This window comes from Cynocephalus volans, chromosome 7, assembly GCF_027409185.1.
Source record: "Cynocephalus volans isolate mCynVol1 chromosome 7, mCynVol1.pri, whole genome shotgun sequence".
NCBI classification, from domain to species: Eukaryota; Metazoa; Chordata; class Mammalia; order Dermoptera; family Cynocephalidae; genus Cynocephalus; species Cynocephalus volans.
The window spans coordinates 72,659,659-72,682,950 of NC_084466.1; the positions used below are offsets into that span (position 1 = coordinate 72,659,659).

The 23,292-nt window shown below is 36.4% G+C and overlaps 1 protein-coding gene across 6 annotated transcripts in view; it reads left to right on the forward strand.

Annotated features, from left to right (window-relative positions):
• The window catches only part of TRPC4 (transient receptor potential cation channel subfamily C member 4), a 146,342-nt gene extending 128,465 nt beyond the window's left edge, over positions 1 to 17,877 (forward strand). For 3 of the 6 annotated variants that reach the window (XM_063102643.1, XM_063102644.1, XM_063102648.1), the window contains 3 exons: positions 15,516 to 15,557; positions 15,688 to 15,777; positions 17,155 to 17,877. In XM_063102643.1, coding sequence (XP_062958713.1) covers positions 15,516 to 15,557; positions 15,688 to 15,777; positions 17,155 to 17,877 — 855 coding nt within the window. The remainder of the gene's footprint in view (positions 1 to 15,515; positions 15,558 to 15,687; positions 15,778 to 17,154) is intronic. The other 3 variants (XM_063102645.1, XM_063102647.1, XM_063102646.1) reach the window with 2 other exon arrangements.
• The last annotated feature ends 5,415 nt before the right edge of the window (positions 17,878 to 23,292 follow it).

Below are 23,292 nucleotides of genomic sequence, written 5' to 3' on the forward strand. Positions count from 1 at the left end.
AGGAAAAGATATTAATAATTAATATTATCTTAATATGTTAACTCTTCTAAGAGTATTTTGATTTAAAAAGAGCTTCTGGGCCTGAAAAAAATAAAAATAAAAAACAAAACAAAGCCCACTCACCAAAGAAATTTATCTTTTGTATTTTAATGTTAGACAGTAACCGAGGGAATCTTAGATTTTAAGATGCCATGAAACTTGTAGAAATATACCAGGCCCTGCTCCAATGCTTTAATAGATTCATCTTTGCTGCCAGCAAAAATGATGGAGGATTGCTCCAATCATTTGACTTCCAACTCTCTTTCAATCCTCTCATGTCGACTCATCAATAGGAATATGTTGGCATCATTTCTTAGATGCAGATAGGAGCTGACAATTCAATTGGATACTCCTGTGAAAGTAGTGATTCACACGTTTAGAGGCAGAAGGTAAATGGCATAAATTAAAGAGCTTTATTTTCTATATATTACTGGTCTCAAAAAAACAAATTTCTTTTTTATATCTCTATCTTTAAATTTGAATCTTTTCCTCCAAGCTGATGTACTGTGAGATAATTTAGAATTAATCATGACCTCAAGCCATTCTTTTTTCCTTTGCCATGTAAAATTTTAACTTTTGATAATGAGTATTTTAATGTTTTGAGAATTTATGTCAAACTAAATAAATATTCTGAGTCACGTATCTCTTCACTGCCAAGCTAGGGCCTAAGGCGAACACCAGCCTAATCAAACTCAGTGCCATCCAAATTTACTATTGCTCTGGACTGCATTTCCAGAATAAGAAGGACATGATATTTTGGATATTTTGGTTTGATACTTTTAGTTGAGTTTTATACATTTTTCTTATTTATATGGAAATAAATAATACATATTTTTTGTCAAGAAGCTATTGCTTATAAAAAATAAAATATAAATGAAAAGTAAATTAAGATTGTAATATTAATAGATAAGTTAAATGAGAAAAAAGTGTCGTAAAAATTGATTTGCTGTGAATTCATTTTAATTTGATTAATCCTCCTGATAGTTTGTTGTGTGGACATAGGAAGACAGAGACACATACATATGCATGAATGAAAAGTTGACAGTCGCTTTGTAAAATCAAAGCCTGGCTTAGAATAGAGCATTACACTCCAAAAGGACCTAAGAAATCATTTAGATTAACTGTATCCTTTAAAAGAAAACAAGTTCATTTTGCCCAGTGTCTCAAGGTCCCTCAGGAGCAGAGCTGGGGGCGGGGGAAAGCTGCGTCTTCTGTCTCCCAATCCAGTGTGCTCCCCACTGCCCTCTCTTGTTTCCTGAAATGTCTGATGAATATGCAGCAATAGCTTCCATGTTGTGTATTTGCCTTTTGATTTTTCTCAGCAGCTTTGTTGTTTTCAGCTGCCTCTTTAGATTCCTGTATCTCAGGCCTTTGTTTAATAGGCTGGCTTACCTTCTCTCCTCCCTAACTTGCTTATTATGTTTATGCCATGTTTTTGAAGCAGAAAATTGAAGCTCAGCTGGAGGTTATTACATTCTTTGAGGCATCATCTCTAATTTTCCATTTGTAGTTCACTGACTGATGCTTGTCACTCAGCCACTGCCTGAATGTCACACTGGTGCGCATTCCATCCACGTGTGCTCTTCAGGGCTGCTGCACTGGCCACTCTCCAGGAGCCCATGACTGGTGATACTATCTTGCTATTTAAGGCTTCCCTGTAATACTGATACAACTAGCCCTGAACACTCATTAACTCCTAAATATTTTTTAACTTTGGACTTCCTTTAATGAGTGATTGGGAGTTCCAGGTAAATTAATCTTTCACTTGGCTGCCTTATGGGGGGGAAAGCATAAACAACGCAGAAATGCTTTATTATGGAACAAAACATTTATGATAGGAAGCAAACCCATTATTGAGAGGTAGCTTGTCTCTGGGCAATCATGAAAATCCCACCAAAGGGGCAGCCTACTGAGAGCGCAATCATCAAATAAGAAATGTGCTCTAGCTTGTGATTTTTGATATTACTTCTTGTCAAATTTTTGGCTTAACCCTATTTTATCAGCAAATATTTTTCTTGGTATTAAAGCACTGGTTCTCAAACTTTAGTGTATGCGAGAAACATCAGGAGTCTCCACTTTAACAAACATTCCACCTTGTAACTTTAATTGGAAATTCCTCTTTTTCAGCTAACAGAAAACCAGCCTTCATGCTTGTTGTTCAAAGGTCCAGATTCATTTAATTAAAGTTAAAAGATGCTAACACAATACTTCCCCAAAGTGCTTAATTAATATGAACCATTTTGTTAATGCCACAGAGCAGGTTTCTAAATGGAATACTTAAGTTAATAGGTCAATATGCTGAACAACAACAACAAAAGAACAGTAGGTCTTTTCCTAAAAGTATTAAAAAATAATTTTAATTTCCTTAGTTTTATGTTTTTTACTTTCTCGTCTTCTCTGGAGCACATAGTAAGAACACGAGCCGTGGTCTTTGTCAGGGTCACTGAGCATCACTCACCTCTGGGAAACAGAGGGAATTCTGAAGCCTGAGCAGTTGCCACAGAAATATGCTCAATTAAGTCACTGCAGGAGAATAAGAAACTGAATAGATTAGCACCAGCTATCATCACTGAAGGAAGAATGCTAAGGGTACATGCCTCTCAAACTTCAGTTTTAATGACAATTCGTCAAAACGTGTTGTTCCTTAATCTCCATGAGTCTCAGTAGGTCTAACTACAAACCTTACAGATATGGCAATATTCATCCATGGGTATTCTGGATCCTTAAGTTACTGCTTAAGATTTGCTGGCAGGGTTTTTTGGTTAAACTTTCTTTCCCAAGTGGGGATGCCTAAGTATTCATTGCTTGATATTCTCAGCATTTCAAGAGTGAATATTCAAGAATATTTGATTTGATAATATGACATTCAGGCATTTTACATCATTTATTTTTATATGCTAAGGAAGTGTGTTTATAGAGAACAATATGTAGACCCATCTGTAACGAAGCCAAATTATAATTTTTTGAAAAGGGATCGCATCCTGCAATGGCCCCTTACCTTTTCACATTTTTTAAGAATACAGCAAGCTGCAGCCCTTCAGGGGTTCACTGAGCAAAGCACAAACTAAAAGGCATAATTCATGGGCTTAAAACCAGTGACAGACCAAAACCAGAGTGGAAATGAGAGAAAACGGCACTGAATTGACTGCAGAGAACCAGCCACGTGAAGTGAGCCTGACATTCCACAGAGTGGACTGGAGAAAACGAGAGATAAAAAGCAAGAAAATGTCAGCCTGTTCCCCAGAGCCTGCAAAACCATCCCTGCTCTAAAGCAACTTGACACTTTTATTGAAATCTGGAGTTTCCGTACAACAGCAGGAATTTCTCACTAGCTGGTCTTTTTCTTTACCATGAATTTCTCTACCACTGTGATCCAAGTACTGCCAGTGTCTTGAGTAACAAATCAGGAGGAACCTGCAAACTCTGAGTTCCACTAATGTGATACGCAGGAAAGCCCTCAGCACCTGCTTTGACAACCGCCCTGCTAAGGAATATTCTGTACATGGTCTAGTGACTTCCGATGTAAAGTGTACTTCTTCCTCCAAAATATTTTTTCTAGACACCCAATTAAGTAAGGAAGGTTCTTCATTGGTCATGTGGCTCATCTTTCCTGTCTTAAACACATCTGACAACCATCTAATTTAAAAAAAAAAAAAAAGCTGTGATAGAGTTTGGATGTGTTGTCCCCCCAAAAACTCATGCAGAAATCTGATCGCTAGTGTGACAGTGTTGGAAGCTGTTTGACTCATGGGGTGGGTCCCTCATGAATGGATTAATGTTCTCCCTGGGGGAGGAGGGGTTGTGAGGGAGTTCTCGCTCTATTAGTTCCCACGAGAGCTGGTTGTTTAAAGGACACTGGCACCTCCTCTCTCTCTCTCTTGCTTCCTTTCACCATGTGATCTGCTTGTACCCACCAGCTGCCTGCTGCTTTCAGCCATGAGCAGAAGCAGCCTGAGGCCTATGCCAGATGCAGCTGTCCCAGGATCATAAGCCAAATAAACCTCTGTTCTCTGTAAATTACCCAGTCTTGGGTAATTCTGTCATAGCAACACAAAACGGACTAATACAAGCTGCAAAATGCAGCTCCCCAAATTTCACAGTAACAATGCAAACATGAGATCATTTGCTGAGAATTTATTTTCTTCTCACTTAGGTCTGCCATGTTATAATTCTATGTAGGTCATCCCAGATTATCAGTCAAAGTCTGACATATGAATGGCTTGAAAGAAAACTAATTATCCCTTACCCACTTAGGTATTTTTGAATGGAATGTTCCTTGTAATATTCTTTTTATAAACACAAAATGGCCTATTCTGTTTATGGTCTTCCCAGTGATAATCATAGCATATAATGACTTCCCTTTCAATAATAAATCTTCTTGAAACTCAGCTGATGTTTACCCAATGAAAAGGTTACAAACATCCCTACTATCATAGATGGTAGTTCTATTGTGCAGTATTTAATGATGTCGCTAACTGCCACACATTGTTATGTTTATTGCAAGGAATGCATATGTTATGTCACCCCAAAAGACATCTTGAAGTCCTAAGCACCACGACCTCAGAAGTGACCTCATTCAGAAATAGGATCATTGAGATCTAATTAATTAAGTTAACTGAGGTCATAGTGGAGTAGGTCTGTGTAAGAACATGGCCACGTGAAGACAGGAGCATGAGGAGAGCACCATGTGAAGATGGAGACAGAAACTGGCATTACGCTGCTGCAAGCCAAAGAATGCCAAGAATTGACAGTCACCACCAGAAGCTAGGAAACTTCTTTTATTATTAACATTATTACTCAAAATATTTTAGCATTTACTTGTGCATATTTTTTAGGTACAGTGTGTTGCTTCAATACATGCATATAATGCACAGTGATTCACGTAGGGTAGACAGCAGTTTCGTACCCACTGGTCCACCACTACTTCTTTCCACTTTACTTTTTCCCTCTCTGCCTCTGGGAACCATTATTCTATTCTGTACTTCTATGAGATATGAGAACTACTTTTTTTTTTTTTAGATTCCACTTACGAGTGAGATCATGCAGTATTTGGCAATATTTGTTTTCTTGTGCCTGACTTACTTCACTTACTATGATAGTTTCCAGTTTCCATCCATGTTGCTGCAAATGATAGGATATCACTTTTTCTTTTTTATAATTGAATATACTCCATTGTGTATATATACCACAGATTTTTTTTTATCCATTTATCCATTGATGGATATTGCTGCCAGATGACTATCATAGAAGTTAAACTTTGATCACATGTCACTCAACTAGTCAAAAACCCCAGGCTCCTAGTAACCACTGAATTCACTGTGCTGCCTAAGATTCTTCATAAAGAACCCCTGCTAACTTCCCAACACGATCTCCTCCATATACAGTATTCCTAATGGCAGAGAACATTGCAACTGCACTGCTGGAAGTTCCATAACATGTCTCTCACTTTCTAACACCAGCCTTATTTGCTCACTTTCTTCCAGTTCTTCTAGAACACCTGTGCATCTCTGTCAGTCAAAATCCTATGATTCCTTCATGTCCGATCTAAAATTCCATTCCATCTTTGAAAGCTATTACGGATTCTCTCCTTAGCACAATATTACCTCTTCCTTCCCTCTACTCATGTAACACTCTCACCCTGCTTCCTTTTGTCTTTTGCCTTCACGTGTAGTCGTTCATGTTCTTGGCATTCAACTTTATAGACTATAAGCCATGTAAGGGCAAATGTATGTTGTATTCACCTCTGGTTTTTAGCAGCCCACTGCAAGAATGTTAAGTGTTGGGTAAACATATAGTCACTTAACAAATATATCTTGAATTGATCCTACAAGCTAAGAGTCATGATATAGAAACTCACAAAGGAAAAGTCACAGAGGTCATAGCAAAACTTCAGTGTCATGAAGAGATGTTCAAAAACTTTTGGGCTTATGCAAATGATGACTGCCTACAGTTTGTGTTATATCTGTCCATATTGACTAGAATCATCCCTCACTCTATGACTTAAATGCAAGTCTTCTACTTCTAAACCTCTCTACTGCTAAGGCTAAAGCCATCCAATTATGTAGCTGAAGGAAATGCTCTTCACAAGCATGAAATGCCATGAAAATCACACAAAGAGAGATAATTACATCTAAGTACATTGTTTTACTTCCTTGGAGGAAATCCTGGTATGTGTCAGACTATGCATAAGTTGTGCATAATTCAAGAATATTCTTTAGGAGTCTCGAAACAGGGAACGCAGCGCCAGGGCTGCTGTGGATGCAGCCAGGATCCCGGAGGCCGGGGCCGCACTGAAGGCAGCCAGCGGCCCTATTCAGGATTCGAGGTTTCAGGCCGGCATTAAAGAAGTTTCCTGGGAGCGCCCGAGCCGCGCTGCGACTGAACAGCCCGAGGCGGCAGCGGCCGAGAACTGGGAAAGGCGGCAAACCAGAGACAGAGCGAGCACCCGACCTGGCACAGCACTGTGAGTGATCCCTGGCACAGCTCTGTTCGGGGGGTGGATGCCCACGCGGCTCCCGCCTGCACCACCAGGCCACTCACCGCCCCGGTGCTGCCTCCATTTTCCCAAGTGCGGGCAGCTCTGCCCTGCTCCGCCATCACTGAGCCCTCCCACTTGCTTGGCCTGGCGCGGGGCTTTCCGGAGCCTGCGGACCGGCCTCCGCTCCCACTCCCTCCACGGTTCTCTGGCGGGGCTGGTGGCGTGGGGCGTCCCCGGCCAGTCTCAGGAGGGCAAGGAAGTACGGGCGGGCCGACTGTCACTCCACCACAACCTGGACTCCGGCCCCAGGTAAACTCCCTGTTACTGGGAGGCAGATACGATCTCTGCGGCCACCAGTTTGGAAAAAAGCCTAACGAATTTCTGGTTGGGAATAGTGTGGTAGGAGAGTTCCCAGGTCCGCTTGAACCTGCCGGAGAGCTGGCTGCAGGTGGGCACTAGACTCGGTTTATACTGGGGGGATACAAAGGTGAACAAGACCCAAGAAAGATCTACATAGTGCTACAAAGGCACCCAGAGAGACCGGTCGTCTGTGCCTAGCAGAAACCTGGTAGACTTCCTGGGCGAGGCGGTGCCGAGCAGGGTCTTGAAGGCCCAGCTGATAGACGAGGGGTGCAGAAGACACGCCCCAGCCCAGCACAGTGCACACAGAGTGGGGAGATGTGCGGCCAGAGAGGCGGAGACTCGACAGAAACCACACACCCGGTGTGGTCGCCACTGCACGATCTAACAGCCTGGGCCAGAGCACACGGAACAGGGAGAAGTCCTGCACAGGAAGTGAAAGCTCAACAGAGATCACACACCCTGTGGTACGTGATCCACCAGCCCAGCAGAGTCCAAGCTGACCAGAAAGGTGGCTCCCCGGAGAAGCCCAAGACCCAAGGCAACCACACACACAAGACACTAGAGGCCAACTGAGCAGTCACAGAGGTAGCCATACCAAATTGGCAACCACAGCAACATCCTAGTTAGTCATTAGTCTCAAACCGGTGGACTGTGAAACCCCCTGCCACAATGAATAAACACCAAAAAAAAGATACCAGAAATACAAAAAATCAAGAAAGTACACCACCAAAAGTTAATAAATCTCAAACTCTAGATCCTATAGAACAAGAAGCCCTTGAAATAACTGATAAGGAATTTCGAGGGATAATTCTAATGAAACTGAATGAGATACAAGAAAACTCAGCTAGACATCATGATGAAATGAGGAAAAGTATACAGGATCTGAAAGAGGAAATGTACAAGGAAATCAATGTCCTGAAAAAAAATGTAGCAGAACTTGCTGAACTGAAGAAGTTATTCAACAAAATAAAAAACACAACAGAGAGTTTAACCAGCAGGCTTGTCGAAGTTGAAGAGAGAACCTCTGAACTTGAAGATGGGCTGTTTGAAATAACACAAGCAGACAAAAAGAAAGAAAAAAGAATCAAGGACATTGAAGAAAATCTGAGAGAGATATCAGACAACCATAAGCGATCAAATATCCGAGTCATGTGTATACCAGAAGGGGAGGAAAATGGAGATTCCATTGAAAACATATTCAACAAAATAGTGGCAGAAAACTTCCCAGGTATAGGAAAAATCACAGATCTTCAGATCCAGGAAGCTCAACGATCTCCAAATGTATTCAACCCAAAAAGACCTTCTCCAAGACATGTCATAGTCAAATTGGCAAAACTCAGAGACAAAGAGAGAATCTTAAAAGCTGCAAGAGAGAAGCGTCAAATCACCTATAAGGGAGCCCCAATCAGGTTAACATCAGACTTTTCATCACAAACCCTAAAAGCTAGAAAGGAATGGGATGATATTTTCAAAATACTTAAAGACAAAGATTGCCAGCCAAGAATACTCTACCCTGCAAGGCTATCCTTCCGAAATGAGGGGCAAATAGTATATTTCTCAGACAAACAAAAACTGCGGGAGTTCACTACCACATGACCACCCTTACAAGAAATCCTCAAGGGAGTACTGGGTTTGGTTCCTGAAAAATAACTACCACTGCCATAAAAACCCAAGAAAAATCTAAACCCGCTAGTATAATAAAAATGGCATTCATGAAGAGAAAACAAGCTAACAAAAGCACTATCTACAACCTAAGGAACCAACAAACACAGAAAACAAACAGTAAATCAGAAAGCAAGGAACAAAAGACACCTAAGACAACCAAACAACCAATAAAATGCTAGGAATAAATCAACACCTTTCAATAACAACTCTTAATGTAAAAGGCTTAAATTCCCCAATCAAAAGACACAGACTGGCTCACTGGATCAAAAAGCAGGACCCAACTATATGCTGCCTACAAGAGACCCACCTCACCCATAAAGATTCACACAGACTAAGAGTGAAAGGATGGAAAAAGATTTACCATGCAAACAGAAAAGAAAAACGAGCTGGAGTAGCTATTCTTATATCTGACAAAATAGACTTTAAACTAAAAACCATAAAAAGAGACAATGAGGGAGACTACTTAATGATAAAAGGACTGATCCATCAAGAAGACATAACAATCATAAATATGTATGCACCCAATGTTGGAGCAGGCAGATTTATAAAACAAACTCTATTAGACCTAAAGAAGGAAATAGACACTAATACCATAATAGCAGGGGACCTGAACACCCCACTGTCAATATTAGACAGATCATCTAGGCAAAGAATCAGCAGAGAAATACAAGATCTAAACAAGACTCTAGACGAATTGGAATTAGCAGATATCTACAGAATATTCCACCCAACAACCTCAGAATATTCATTTTTCTCATCAGCACATGGATCATTCTCCAGGATAGATCACATTTTAGGTCACAAATCAAGTCTCAATAAATTCAAAAAAATTGGAATTATCCCATGTATCTTCTCAGACCACAATGGATTAAAACTAGAAATTAATACCAAACGAAACTCTGGAAACTATACAAACACATGGAAATTAAACAGCATTCTACTTAATGACATATGGGTCCAAGAAGATATCAAGCAGGAAATCAAAAAATTTATTGAAACTAATGAAAACAATGATACATCATACCAAAACCTGTGGGATACTGCAAAAGCAGTATTGAGGGGAAAATTTATTGCATTAAACGCTCACTTCAGAAGAATAGAAAGATGGCAAGTGAACAACCTAACACTTCACCTTAAAGAACTAGAAAAACAAGAACAATCCAAACCTAAAGTTAGCAGACGGAAAGAAATCATTAAGATCAGAGCAGAACTGAATGAAATTGAAAACCAAAAAACAATTCAAAAGATCAACGAATCAAAAAGTTGGTTTTTTGAAAAGATAAATAAAATTGACAAACCATTAGCATGGCTAACAAAAAAAAGAAGAGAGAAGACTCAAATAACCAAAATTAGAAATGAAAAAGGCGATATTACAACTGATTCATCTGAAATACAGGGAATCATTCGAGACTACTATAAACAACTATACGCCAACAAATTTGAAAATCTGGAGGAAATGGATAAATTTCTGGACACACACAAGCTCCCAAAACTGAACCGTGAAGACGTAGAAAATTTGAACAGACCAATAACAATAAAGGAGATTGAAGCTGTTATCAGAAGGCTCCCAACAAAGAAAAGCCCAGGACCAGATGGATTCACAGCAGAATTTTACCAAACATTCAAAGAGGAATTGACACCGATTCTTTACAAACTATTCCAAAAGATTGAAACAGACGCAAATCTCCCAAACTCATTCTATGAAGCAAATATCATCCTGATACCAAAACCAGGTAAAGATATAACCAAAAAAGAAAACTACAGGCCGATATCCCTGATGAATATAGATGCAAAAATCCTCACTAAAATACTAGCAAACAGAATACAGCAGCACATACGTAAAATTATTCATCACGATCAAGTGGGATTCATCCCAGGGATGCAAGGTTGGTTCAACATACGCAAATCAATAAATGTGATACACCATATTAATAAACTCAAACACAAGGACCATATGATCATCTCTATAGATGCTGAAAAAGCATTTGATGAAGTTCAGCACTCATTCATGACAAAGACCCTCTATAAGTTAGGTATAGAGGGAAAGTATCTCAACATAATTAAAGCCATATATGCCAAACCCACAGCCAATATCATCCTGAATGGGGAAAAGCTGAAAGCTTTTCCTTTAAGAACAGGAACTAGACAAGGATGCCCACTCTCACCACTCCTATTCAACATAGTGTTGGAAGTACTAGCCAGAGCAATCAGAGAAGAGAAGGAAATAAACGGCATCCAGATTGGAAAAGATGAAGTCAAACTGTCCCTGTTTGCAGATGACATGATCCTATATATCGAACAGCCTAAAACCTCTTCAAAAAAACTGTTGGAATTGATAAATGATTTCAGCACAGTAGCAGGATACAAAATCAACACACAAAAATCAGTAGCATTTCTTTTCTCCAATAGTGAACATGCAGAAAGAGAAATCAAGAAAGCCTGCCCATTTACAATAGCCACCAAAAAAATAAAATACTTAGGAATTGAGTTAACCAAGGACGTGAAAAATCTCTATAATGAGAACTACAAGCCACTGCTGAGAGAAATTAGAGAGGATACAGGAAGATGGAAATATATCCCATGCTCTTGGATTGGAAGAATCAACATAGTGAAAATGTCCATACTACCCAAAGTGATATACAAATTCAATGCAATCCCCATCAAAATTCCAAAGACATTTTTCTCAGAAATGGAAAAAACTATCCAGACATTTATATGGAACAATAAAAGACCACGCATAGCCAAAGCAATGCTGAGCAAAAAAAATAAAGCTGGAGTCATAACGCTACCTGACTTTAAGCTATACTACAAAGCTATAATAACCAAAACAGTATGGTACTGGCATAAAAACAGACACAATGACCAATGGAATAGAATAGAGAATCCAGAAATCAACCCACACACTTACTTCCATCTCGTCTTTGACAAAGGCACCAAGCCTATTCACTGGGGAAGGGACTGCCTCTTCAGCAAATGGTGCTGGGATAACTGGATATCCATATGCAGGAGAATGAAACTAGATCCATACCTCTCGCCGTATACTAAAATCAACTCAAAATGGATTAAGGATTTAAATATACATCCTGAAACAATAAACCTTCTTAAAGAAAACATAGGAGAAACACTTCAGGAAATAGGACTGGGCACAGACTTCATGAATACGACCCCAAAAGCACGGGCAACCAAAGGAAAAATAAACAAATGGGATTATATCAAACTAAAAAGCTTCTGCACAGCAAAAGAAACAATTAACAGAGTTAAAAGACAACCAACAGAATGGGAGAAAATATCTGCAAAATATATATCTGACAAAGGATTAATATCCAGAATATATAAGGAACTCAAACAACTGTACAAGAAGAAAACAAGCAACCCAATTAAAAAATGGGCAAAAGAGCTAAATAGGCATTTCTCTAAGGAAGATATCCAGATGGCTAACAGACATATGAAAAAATGCTCAACATCACTCAGCATCCGCGAAATGCAAATCAAAACCACATTGAGATACCATCTAACTCCAGTTAGGATGGCTAAAATCCAAAAGACTGTGAACGATAAATGCTGGCGAGGCTGCGGAGAAAAAGGAACTCTCATACATTGTTGGTGGTACTGCAAAATGGTGCAGCCTCTATGGAAAATGGTATGGAGGTTCCTCAAACAATTGCAGATAGATCTACCATACGACCCAGCTATCCCACTGTTGGGAATATACCCAGAGGAATGGAAATCATCAAGTCGAAGGTATACCTGTTTCCCAATGTTTATCGCAGCACTCTTTACAATAGCCAAGAGTTGGAACCAGCCCAAATGCCCATCATCAGATGAGTGGATACGGAAAATGTGGTACATCTACACAATGGAATACTACTCAGCTATAAAAACGAATGAAATACTGCCATTTGCAACAACATGGATGGACCTTGAGAGAATTATATTAAGTGAAACGAGTCAGGCACAGAAAGAGAAATACCACATGTTCTCACTTATTGGTGGGAGCTAAAAATTAATATATAAATTCACACACACACACACACACACACACACAAAAACCAGGGGGGAGGAAGAAGATATAACAACCACAATTATTTGAAGTTGATACAACAAGCAAACAGAAAGGACATTGTTGGGGGGAGGGGGGAGGGAGAAGGGAGGGAGGTTTTGGTGATGGGGAGCAATAATCAGCCACAATGTATATCGACAAAATAAAATTAAAAAAAAAAAAAAGAATATTCTTTAAAAAGTGTGTTAGTCATATTATTAGTTAGAAATGGAAAATGGAAAGAGAATAGGAACTAACATTAATTAGCAATAGATAACTTAAATCTCTTATCTCATTTAATCGTCAAAATTACCTTGTGAATTTATCTTCATCCTACAAAATAAAAAATGGGAAAGGGGGAAGACCTCAGAAATAAACTCCCAATTCATGCTCAGTCAACTTCAAACCCAGGTGTAACCCCTGTGTCCATATAGTTGATATTATACCACACCACCACACAGAAAGTAAGAAAGAGAAACAGGTAGGCATGAAGGTAGTGGTCACTAAAACAAAAGTCCATTCTGTGGTGCTGAGTAGAGAAGGGGAGATTAAATAGATGTGTGATATGTTAGCTGCATAATTTAGCGTTCATCATTTATTGAGTGTATTGCATATATATTTTTGGTTTTGATATTCAGAAAATGATTAACTTCATCCATTCTTATTTTCCTAGCCAGGATGTTGAAGTTCAGTTGGCCGATGTAATCTCAAGAGACTAAAAATCATTTTGTAGTATTGCCATGTAGGTGTGGAAAAATAATCAATTAACTGTATTTACTTACCTTAAAGCTGGAATTTCGAAATTGAGTAACTCTTGAAAGTTATCATAGTAAACTTTTTCTGTGTTCTTCTCTCTTTCTGACAAACTATTTTGATTTTTAAAATCTTTTTTCACAAGAAGAATAAACCTGAAATTATTGTTTAAAATGTAGTCTTTGATCTTTTTTTATATTTTATTAAGATTTTTAACTTTGTCCATGAGTAAGTTTCTGCTGAAGGAGACAGTTTATGCTAATCTTAGTACTAAAATGTGTCATGATAATTTTTACTTATTACTCATAATTTTCTGATTCTGTCATTCTTAATTTTAGTTTTGTGTTAAAGAAATTTATAGTTAATCATAACTTAAAACTGTTCTCCGTTGAAAAATTTTTATTGGGTTTTAATAGGATTCTAAACCAGAATAGTGAAATGCTATGGAATCCAAAAATAATAGAAATTAAGTAGACTAAATTCTTTCTGTATTGAATTAAGAGTTTCTATCTACTTAAATTATATTAAAAAAACAGATATCTTGTATAGTATTTATAGTGAGTGTTAAAGATATTGATGTACAACTCACTTTAGCATTTTTGTTCACTTTAAGTAAATTTAAGGAGATCAGAAATGCTTATGTTTCCTTCTAGAAGTGCTTTGTTGCCTTGGATTTCAGTGGAGCTGTGTCTCAGAAAGAGTCAGACACCTCCATCTGGTGGTCGAGTCATAAAATTCCCAGGCTATGCTTTTTTCAAGACATTCTAATTATGTATTAAGTTTAAAATTTCCTAGTTTTTGAATTAATGCCTTAATCATACTGAAAATTTATTTCTCAAAATTTATTTCTTATGTAAAAGTGAATGGTATTCAAAATAATGAGTGAACTTTAAGAAGCTAAGCATTGTCTCATCTTTCCTACAAGTCACTGCTAATCATGAAACACAAATTCATTCGTATGGCCAGTGGAAATAGCATTTTCTCCTATTTCTTTGAAGAGAAAAAGAGTTTCTTTTAAATTGTTTGATTTTAAAAATGTTATTTCGCGGTGATGCATGCTTAACTCTTTTCAAAATTCTATTTTATCAGCCTATGATTAAGTATTTAGTAAGGACAAAATCAAAGCCCTAATTAAACCCAAGATATGCTATCCCTTTTGCTTTCTCACAATTTACCAAATGAATTCCTTTATTATAAAAATATTTTTATTTTAGATTATTTTGTCTGCTTTTCTTCCTTAAGAATCAATTCCTAATGTTTATTCAAAATGCATAAAATTCACGTTATGATAGCTTTTTTCTATTACCTTTAGAATACTTGTGAAATCTGCAAATATATAATTTTTGTGTCATTTATTATTTAGCTCAATTAATAATAGACTATATTTTTAATCATTTAACATCCGGCTCCTCCATTCTACACTCCAAAATCAATGTTCTGGGCTATCCCCACCTCTATTCCCAAATGATTCTGATCTCCTCAAAATGATAGCTGGGACTCACATTTATTTCTAAAAATAAGTTAATTAATGCTTTTTGAACAGAATATTTATTCATTTATTTACTTATTTTATTAAATCCAACCATCTAATTAAAAGAGGAATTCCTTCTTAATGGACATATGATCGAAATTAGTGTAGGAGACTTCATTGCCTTACAAGATTTCTGATCACATGCTGCGTAGCATAGCTAACTTCTTAATTTTCCTGTGTTAACACTATGAAGGCTTTTAATTTTTATCTAATATTTCCTTCAGTTAATACGTCCCATCTCTGTCTCTTAGTATTATTTCAGGTGATTGTGGGAGTGTACTAACTATGATTAACTAACACTTCATAATGTTACACCCTTTATTAGAGCAACCTTTCCATCATTGTTACTTACTCTATGTTTTAAATATCATACAGGTTGTATGTTTGCACTTTATTGTTTGGTTCACTAATTCTTTTGATTCATGTGAAGCACTCTGTAGCCATTGTTCATTGTCTAGTAAAACTCCCATGTTGGGGAAATGAGAAGAAAAACATGTTTTTTCTAAATTTATCAATATGCAATGTAGTTGATTTTCATGTCCCTTTCCGAATTCCTCCAACATGCTTGATTTAGAAAACAATGAATTATTTTTTCAGAATATAATGTGTCAGTATAACCAAAAAGGAAATGTTCCTGTTCTTTTCAGAGACGAGCTGCTGATAATTTGAGAAGACATCACCAATATCAAGTAAGTTTCCCTTGTATTATATCTTGAAATTTGCATTAAAATAAAAAACAGTTCCCCCTTCAGAACTGACTCAGGAGAGAAATTATACTTATGCATTGAAAATCAATACTGTTGTTCTAAAATGCCTCAGGAAGTTATGAGGAACCTGGTGAAGCGATACGTCGCAGCAATGATTAGAGATGCTAAAACAGAAGAAGGCCTGACCGAAGAGAACTTCAAGGTAACCATTTTCATCTTCATCACAACAAGAGGCAGATTTTGCAGAATATAACAGCACATTTAAAATCAGAGCCGGAAATTTAGCTGTGTGTTTCAGTAATCCTGTGTGCCCTCTGATTTTTAAACTAAAGACCTACTGAATTGAAAGAAAAAAAAAGCAAGTGCTAAAAATTTCTTCTCAAAATAAATTGCTTTGAAACAAACTTAATCTAAATGTCAAGGGGACTTACTTGGAGGCAGAGAAAATCCTACTGCTTCGTGACGTTCTGACTCTCTGATCCCAGCAACACATTGCTGAATGAGCTTTAGTTCTTGAAATTTCAGCCAGATTTTAAGATTTGAGTTTAATTGTAACTTACACACTTAAAAACTTTCTCCTTGATTTTTAAAAAAATTCTATCAGTGAAAATAGGTAGAATATATGAAATTTGATATGCTTCAGTCTCATGGTTAAAGTAATATTGTTATTCTGTATGAGTGTTTAGAGATTTGGTAAGAATGATTAAAGATCTTACAGACAAAAACAATTTTTTTTTAAAAGCCTATGGGAGACCTTTAACAGAGAAACACAGCTGGTTTGAACAAGAGAATGAAGTAGCCAGTTAGGTAAGAAGAAAGATAAATTGCAAAACTTATAGTACAAATTGAAAATTGACTAGGATCCAAAATGTTCTTCACAGTCACAAAATCCAAATTTTAACGTAAAATGATTCATGCTTCTTTGGGAGATAGGTTGGAGGCAGGAGGTCACCACGGCGGCCATCATTAGGTTAGGACTGAGAATTCAGTTGCCTAAGAAGATAAGGGAAATGTGTGAATCTAAGAATTCCTAAAGCTACTCTCAGGATTTAGTGGCTGACCCAGATGTTGGGGTAAGGTCACCTCAAGGTAGTAAAAACAACTGAAAGTAACTGCCAGCTCTTGGAAGGATAGGCTCTACTTTAATTATTTGGTTTTAGATATCCATTTGGACAGAAAAATGTGCCAATATTAAAAATCTCAAAAAAATGCTTTTCTTAAAGAACTTGAGGTGACTTGACAGCAGATGAATACTCTGGGGAGGCAGAATGTGCACTGTAGTTTCACAGGAACCCAGTATGTTTGACTTCATTATGGTGGAAAGGATAAGTTCTCTTGTTTCTTTCTACATCAGTCTTAGGAAGATTCCTTGTTACTACAAAACTCCAATAGGAAAATTAGTAGACACCAAATTTCAAGGAGAAAACTGGAAATTCTAAATAGAACCATAGTGGAGTAAGTCATAGTTCTCAAATAGGAGTAAAAACGTGGAGGTCCATATATGAAATGAACAAAAGATGTTTCCTAATGTTTATTTGTTTGAGTCACAACCTATTTTGTCATTTTAAATTTCATTTAGGAACTAAAGCAAGACATTTCTAGTTTTCGCTTTGAAGTTCTGGGATTACTAAGAGGAAGCAAACTCTCTACACTCCAGTCCACTAATGCCACAAAGGAGTCTTCTAATTCAGCAGACTCCGATGAAAAGAGTGACACGGAAGGCAGTAGCAAGGACAGGAAAAGGAATTTCAGCCTTTTTGATCTGACCACTCTGATTCACCCGAGATCAGCAGCCATTGCCTCCGAAAGACACAACATAAGCAATGGCTCTGCCTTGGTGGTGAGGGAGCCACCGAGAGAGAAGCAGAGAAAAATGAATTTTGTGACCGATATCAAAAACTTCGGGTTATTTCATAGACGATCCAAACAAAACGCTGCTGAGCAAAGTGCAAACCAAATTTTTTCTGTTTCAGAAGAAGTTGCTCGTCAACAGGCTGCAGGACCACTTGAGAGAAATATCCAACTGGAATCCCGAGGATTAGCTTCAGGGAGTGACCTGAGCATTCCTGGGCTCAGTGAACAATGTGTATTAGTAGACCATAGAGAGAGGAATACGGACACACTGGGTTTGCAGGTGGGCAGGAGAGTGTGCTCATTCAAGTCAGAGCAGGTGGTGGTGGAGGACACTGTCCCTATAATACCAAAGGAGAAACACGAAAAGGAAGAGGACTCTAGTACAGACTATGACTTAAACCTCACAGACACGGTCACCCATGAAGATTATGTGACAACAAGATTGTGATACTTGAAGGAGGAAGAGTTTACCATATATATATACATATTTTCCATAGTGCTCTGGGTGGGGAGGAAATGTTCAAAATTAAATCAGCCAATGCTAACTTACACCTTCTAGCATTTATCAATTGTGGCATATTAACTTGTAAAATGTTTAAATAAGCCAAAGGCAATCAAAAGCCCTTCTGTTTTGTAGCCTGTTTTTGCTTTCACAATTTGTTTTACAATTTTTTTTGTTGTTGTTAATGAATAAATGTACCTTGTATTCTTCTTGTACTGTTGCAATTACCCACAGAAAATTTTTAGCAATCTTTTTCAATTAAAACAAATGTGATTTATTTCATGTGACAGTTGACTCCTATAATAGATATTTTTATATGCAAAAAACAATGTAGCTGAAATATTAGAGCTTTTCATAATTTTTTAGGGCCTCTAGAGATGGTCACTCACCAAGGACTTTTCACCCAGTTTTACAGTTTGGCTTTAAACCACAAAAATTACCAAATTATTTCTTAAGAACATGTAAATAATTATAGTACACAATTAGAGCAAGCAAGCCTTCTTCTCTTAAAATGAAAGTCAGAAATACTTTATAAAGTTTTAGGTTGTCCCAATGTTAACTTTCAGTTGTAAAAGAAATACTTGTCCTGATAAATTTTGATGGTTGATGATTTTTAATGACATTTTGCCCAAAAAAATACTTGCATCTCCAGTTTTTTTAAAAAAAAACAAATTACCTATTTCGGTTCAACTGCTTATCCATATAAATATGAGCCTTTATTAATAACTGAATTTCAGAAATGTGTCAAAAGATCCCAGTTGTAGAAAAAATAACAATCAGTTAAAGCACCTTAAACAAAGCAAGACGATTGTATACTCATGTATCCAGAGGAAAGTGAATTCATTCCAACAATCTCAATCTAAGCAAAGTTGAATTCCAATATTTTCAATCAGTGCAATATTGTTGTCAATGCAAAAGGAGTAAAAAGCCTAGAAGTCTCCTCTTCTTTCCTCCAGTGATTGGTGTATATTTCTTTAAAACTAAAATCATTCAAACATCATTATTAATTTTCTCAGTAGATATAGATATATAGTTTTCTCTATAGGAACAACATTCATAATTCCTTGTTTCTCCTATTGTTTACAAGGTAATTTAGCTTATATTACATTCATTCACTGAACTATTAAAAGGAAAGTGTTCCCACTTGGTATAAAGATGATATCGGCAACTTCTTAAAGTTTAAGTTGTATTACTTGAGCCTGTTTAAGCCACCATGGAAAGTTTCCTCACCACAGGCAATTGGCATTTATTTCAAATCAGCAGCAACATGCTGAGTTCATTTTACTTCAAAAATTACCTCTGTGGACTAGAAAAATTGTTTATGATTTAGCATTGACCGAAAAACTGCACAGTATTATGAAACATCAGTTTCTGATAACCATACATCAAAAATAAGGAGTAACAGCAGTAACAATGCCAGCCACTGTTCTATGCACTATGCATGTATTAACACGTCTGTACTGCTCTTAACACTCAGAAGTAGTTACTGTTCTAATCCCCATTTTACAGATGAGGCAACAGTACTTGTTACTGAGACAAGTACGTGCTTGTTACTGAGACAAGCAGTAACCTGGCTAAGGTAACACAGCTACTGATGAAGCCGTGATGTGTCTTTTAGCACTATGCCCCTAACCACCGCACTGTACTGCGTCTCAGTATGTAAACAGAGCAAGCAAAAAAAAAAAAAAAAAAAAAATGCATCCGTAGGGGTTACTATCACCACTTCTGAAATCCCATACTTTGAGAGAGAGTTAAGTTTGGTAAGTTCCATAGTGTGTATCCCTTCTTGTAAAGCAAGAGGAATGTGCAAAATTATGGATGTGCTGTATTGGATGCTTTAGACTCAATTACATCATAAAAGTCAGTAGATTTAAACAACATTTTTCGTATGGGATCTCAGAATTCAGCTTGAAATATTAGGTTTTCATTTTCAGAGAAGCCAAAGGTACTGAGCTCCTGCTCACTCCTGATTCTAGTTTTGACCTAGGAATTTAAGAATGGGTTGGATAGGTTTGGACCAATGCAAGCCTAATGCACATATTTATTGGGTCAAGCACATATTTATCTCAGTATATCAGGACTCAGAGTAAACCCTGGGCTTCTGAAATACCCAGTTTTTTCTAAGCCAGACATATAGCAGTAGAGGAATTGTAGGCCTATTCTTAATATTTGGGATATTTTCCCTTGATTCCTTTTGCCTCTTTTGTATGATGTTGTTGCTGTTATTGTTGTTGTTTCAAAGTAAAGACCCTATATTATCACCATTGTATATACTTTACCAGAATTTAATTTTAGATTTCCTCTGCTCCTTCAAACAACACTAAAAACAATAAAAGCAGCAAAATTATTTTTCCTAGAAGCTTATTAATATCAGGGGTTAGGGTACTGATATTTTATAGGTGAACATGTTGATAATAGAGTGCTTAATCTGGAGCAGGTAACGCTCTCCTTTTCAGTGTCCTAGAAATGCTGATTCTACAAACCTCAGATGTCACTGACAGATGCATTTGTATGAACAACATATTTGGTATTGTTGGGTACAGTACCAGATGACCTAGAATTGAATATTTAAATATGTAGGGATATATGTAGCATTAATGAAGATAAACAGTAGGACTAGAATAAGAAAACAAAACAACAGCAGGATTGCAAGCAAAAGGATAATGTTTCTTAGATATATTTAAATTAGTTATTTGGGATTTCTTTCCATTTCTATTCATGTTTCTATTCACAGAAATTCTTAAATACCAAACGGAGGTTTGAAATCATCTTCCATTTGTATAAATAATGTTTCCTATGTTACATGCCCTCTTAATCTTAAAAAAAAGTATTTTAAAATTTTTTGCCTGAGTTGAGTCGAGGAGTGTTTTGATACTTCAGTTTAACTTTAATAGATTGGAGGTTAAATTTACAACACTTCATTCATCACAGGTATGTTTCAGAAGCCCCATTTACAAGAAAGTACTTGTGTACTAAAAGATGTACCTCATAGTTTACAACAAATGTATTCCTGAAATTTTCTGTGCAAATAAATCTATGTTGACTTTAGTAGGGAAACTGGCTATGTAAAAAAAAAAAAAAATGGTGAATTATTTTGTAAAATGATGAATTATTTTTCAAAGTGCTAATCATCCTCAAAATATATTTGTTTCATATGTTGGATATTTGTATATCAAATTTTCTTAAATTGATATTTTACTTACTGGCTGGCAATTAAAATAGTATGAAAACATACTTTCTTGCCTTGACATGGATAGCAACTTGACATACTTTGGTGATCAAACACACAAATGCAAACAATAAAATTTCGTGGGTAACTTTATGAGTGTAATGAAAGAAATTGTTGAAAAATCAAGAGTTGTAAACTTATCATGCTATTCTCAAAGAAGCAAAGTCCATTTTCCAGCAAATGTGGAGAAAATACAGGTAACAATGCATAATGATGCATTCTTCCAACATTCAATAATCTGTAATTATTCTGGGATTTAGTTAAGTGAATGACCATTCAGTTCCGTGACTTTTTATAAAAGAACATCCACCAAGTGCTGAAATCTGTCCATTCTTTGTCATTGTGTGTTGCCTTCGCAGCAAGTCTTCCACAGCTAGACTGCTGCCTTCTGTGCTCAGTATCCTTAAAAATCAATCTAGCAAAAACCATTCATTGTGTCTCTGCATATATGTTTACAATAACTCAAATGCTAAGAAGTTTCAATTTATGAATATATTTTATCATTCTGAAAATTATTTCTTCAGTTTAGCTTTATTATGTATTTTTTTTTTCTTTTCTTATAATCGCCAAAATTCAGATCTACCAGTAACCATGGAATTTAGAAATTTAATATCTCAGGCAATCCCTTTAAATTCAACTGCAAAAATATTATTCTAATGATTTTACAATGTGCAATAATGCATTTTTGTCTCTATAGTGTTTTTACATTACCTTATTTTATTTAAATTTTAGAACTGTATTGTAAATTCTCCATAGACAACTGGAGAAACTATGGCTCAGGGGATTTATAGCAATTATCAAAATTCACCTAGCTGCCAGTCAAAATGGAGCTTAAACAAAAAATTTTTGATCTAGATATTTGGATGAGACATCAAGTCATAAATGCCTTGACTAATTAATTTTTATTTTAAGTGAATTTTATCTTCTTTGCCCTCTTCTTAAGTAAAAGATATTTATAGTTGTCCAAACTTTCCACAATTAAAATTTACAATTGATATCATATTACCTTTGCTTTCCTGCAAAGTTGTGTTGACAGAGTTTTTTAAAAGCTGATTTCTTATTGTTTTCTAAAGATACACTGTTTATTATTTTTCCTTCAAATATAGATTTTGTGATAATTCTATATGCACACTGGTAATAATAAAATGATTAAATAATATTAAGACTTTTCAACTGCAAATTGCTAGAGCTGGTCAATATGAAGTAGAACCAAAATCAAGACCACAGGACCAGGGCTGCATACAGCCATACTGTCAGTGGGCTGACAAACAGTAAAGATGTCTCTGTGAGTGAAATTCAACAGTATCAAGACCATCAGTTTCCTCTAGAGCTGTGCCATGTACTATAATAGCTACCATCCACATATGGTTGGTAAGCCCTTGAAGTGTGGCTAGTCTGAATTAAGATGTGCTGTAAGTGTAAAACACACACCAGATTTTAAAGACAATATGAAAATCATGTAAACTCTCATTAATATTTTTTACTGGTTACATGTTGAAACAATATTTTGGATGTATTGAGTTAAAATATACTAATGAAATTAGTTCTATGTTTATTTTTACTTATTCAATGTGGCTACTGGAAAATCGAAAATATATATATATATGGCTTGCAATGGTAACCTGCAGTACATTTCTATTGGGCAGCGTTGCTCTCAAACACTTATAACTGTTTCTCTTAATTCATGTATTTCCACCATTTGAATTACAGAGGTAAAATTTATGTATTTTAACTACTCAAAAAAAATCGATGTGGCCTTACTAATAATTGCAGTCTCTCCTTGATTCCCAATCTCCTAGTGGAATCACTAACAGTTTGCTATTTTTCCATGTTTTCTCTTTGACTTTGCAAATGTATTAATGTGTAGATATATATGCATATGTATAGTTATGATTTTGTTATTGTTTTTATCAAGAATTGGATCATACTATACCCATAACTTAGTAACTTTTTTAGTAACAGTGTATCATGGCAACATTTTCTAAAATAATTTAATATATGGAAACCATTTGAATCCACTTAAAGAAATTCCTTCAGTAATTGTATTACATGTGGAAATATATTCACATGTTATTTGTAAAAGCACCATGAAAAAGCTACTTATTGGAGAAAATGCAAGATTTTTAAGCGAT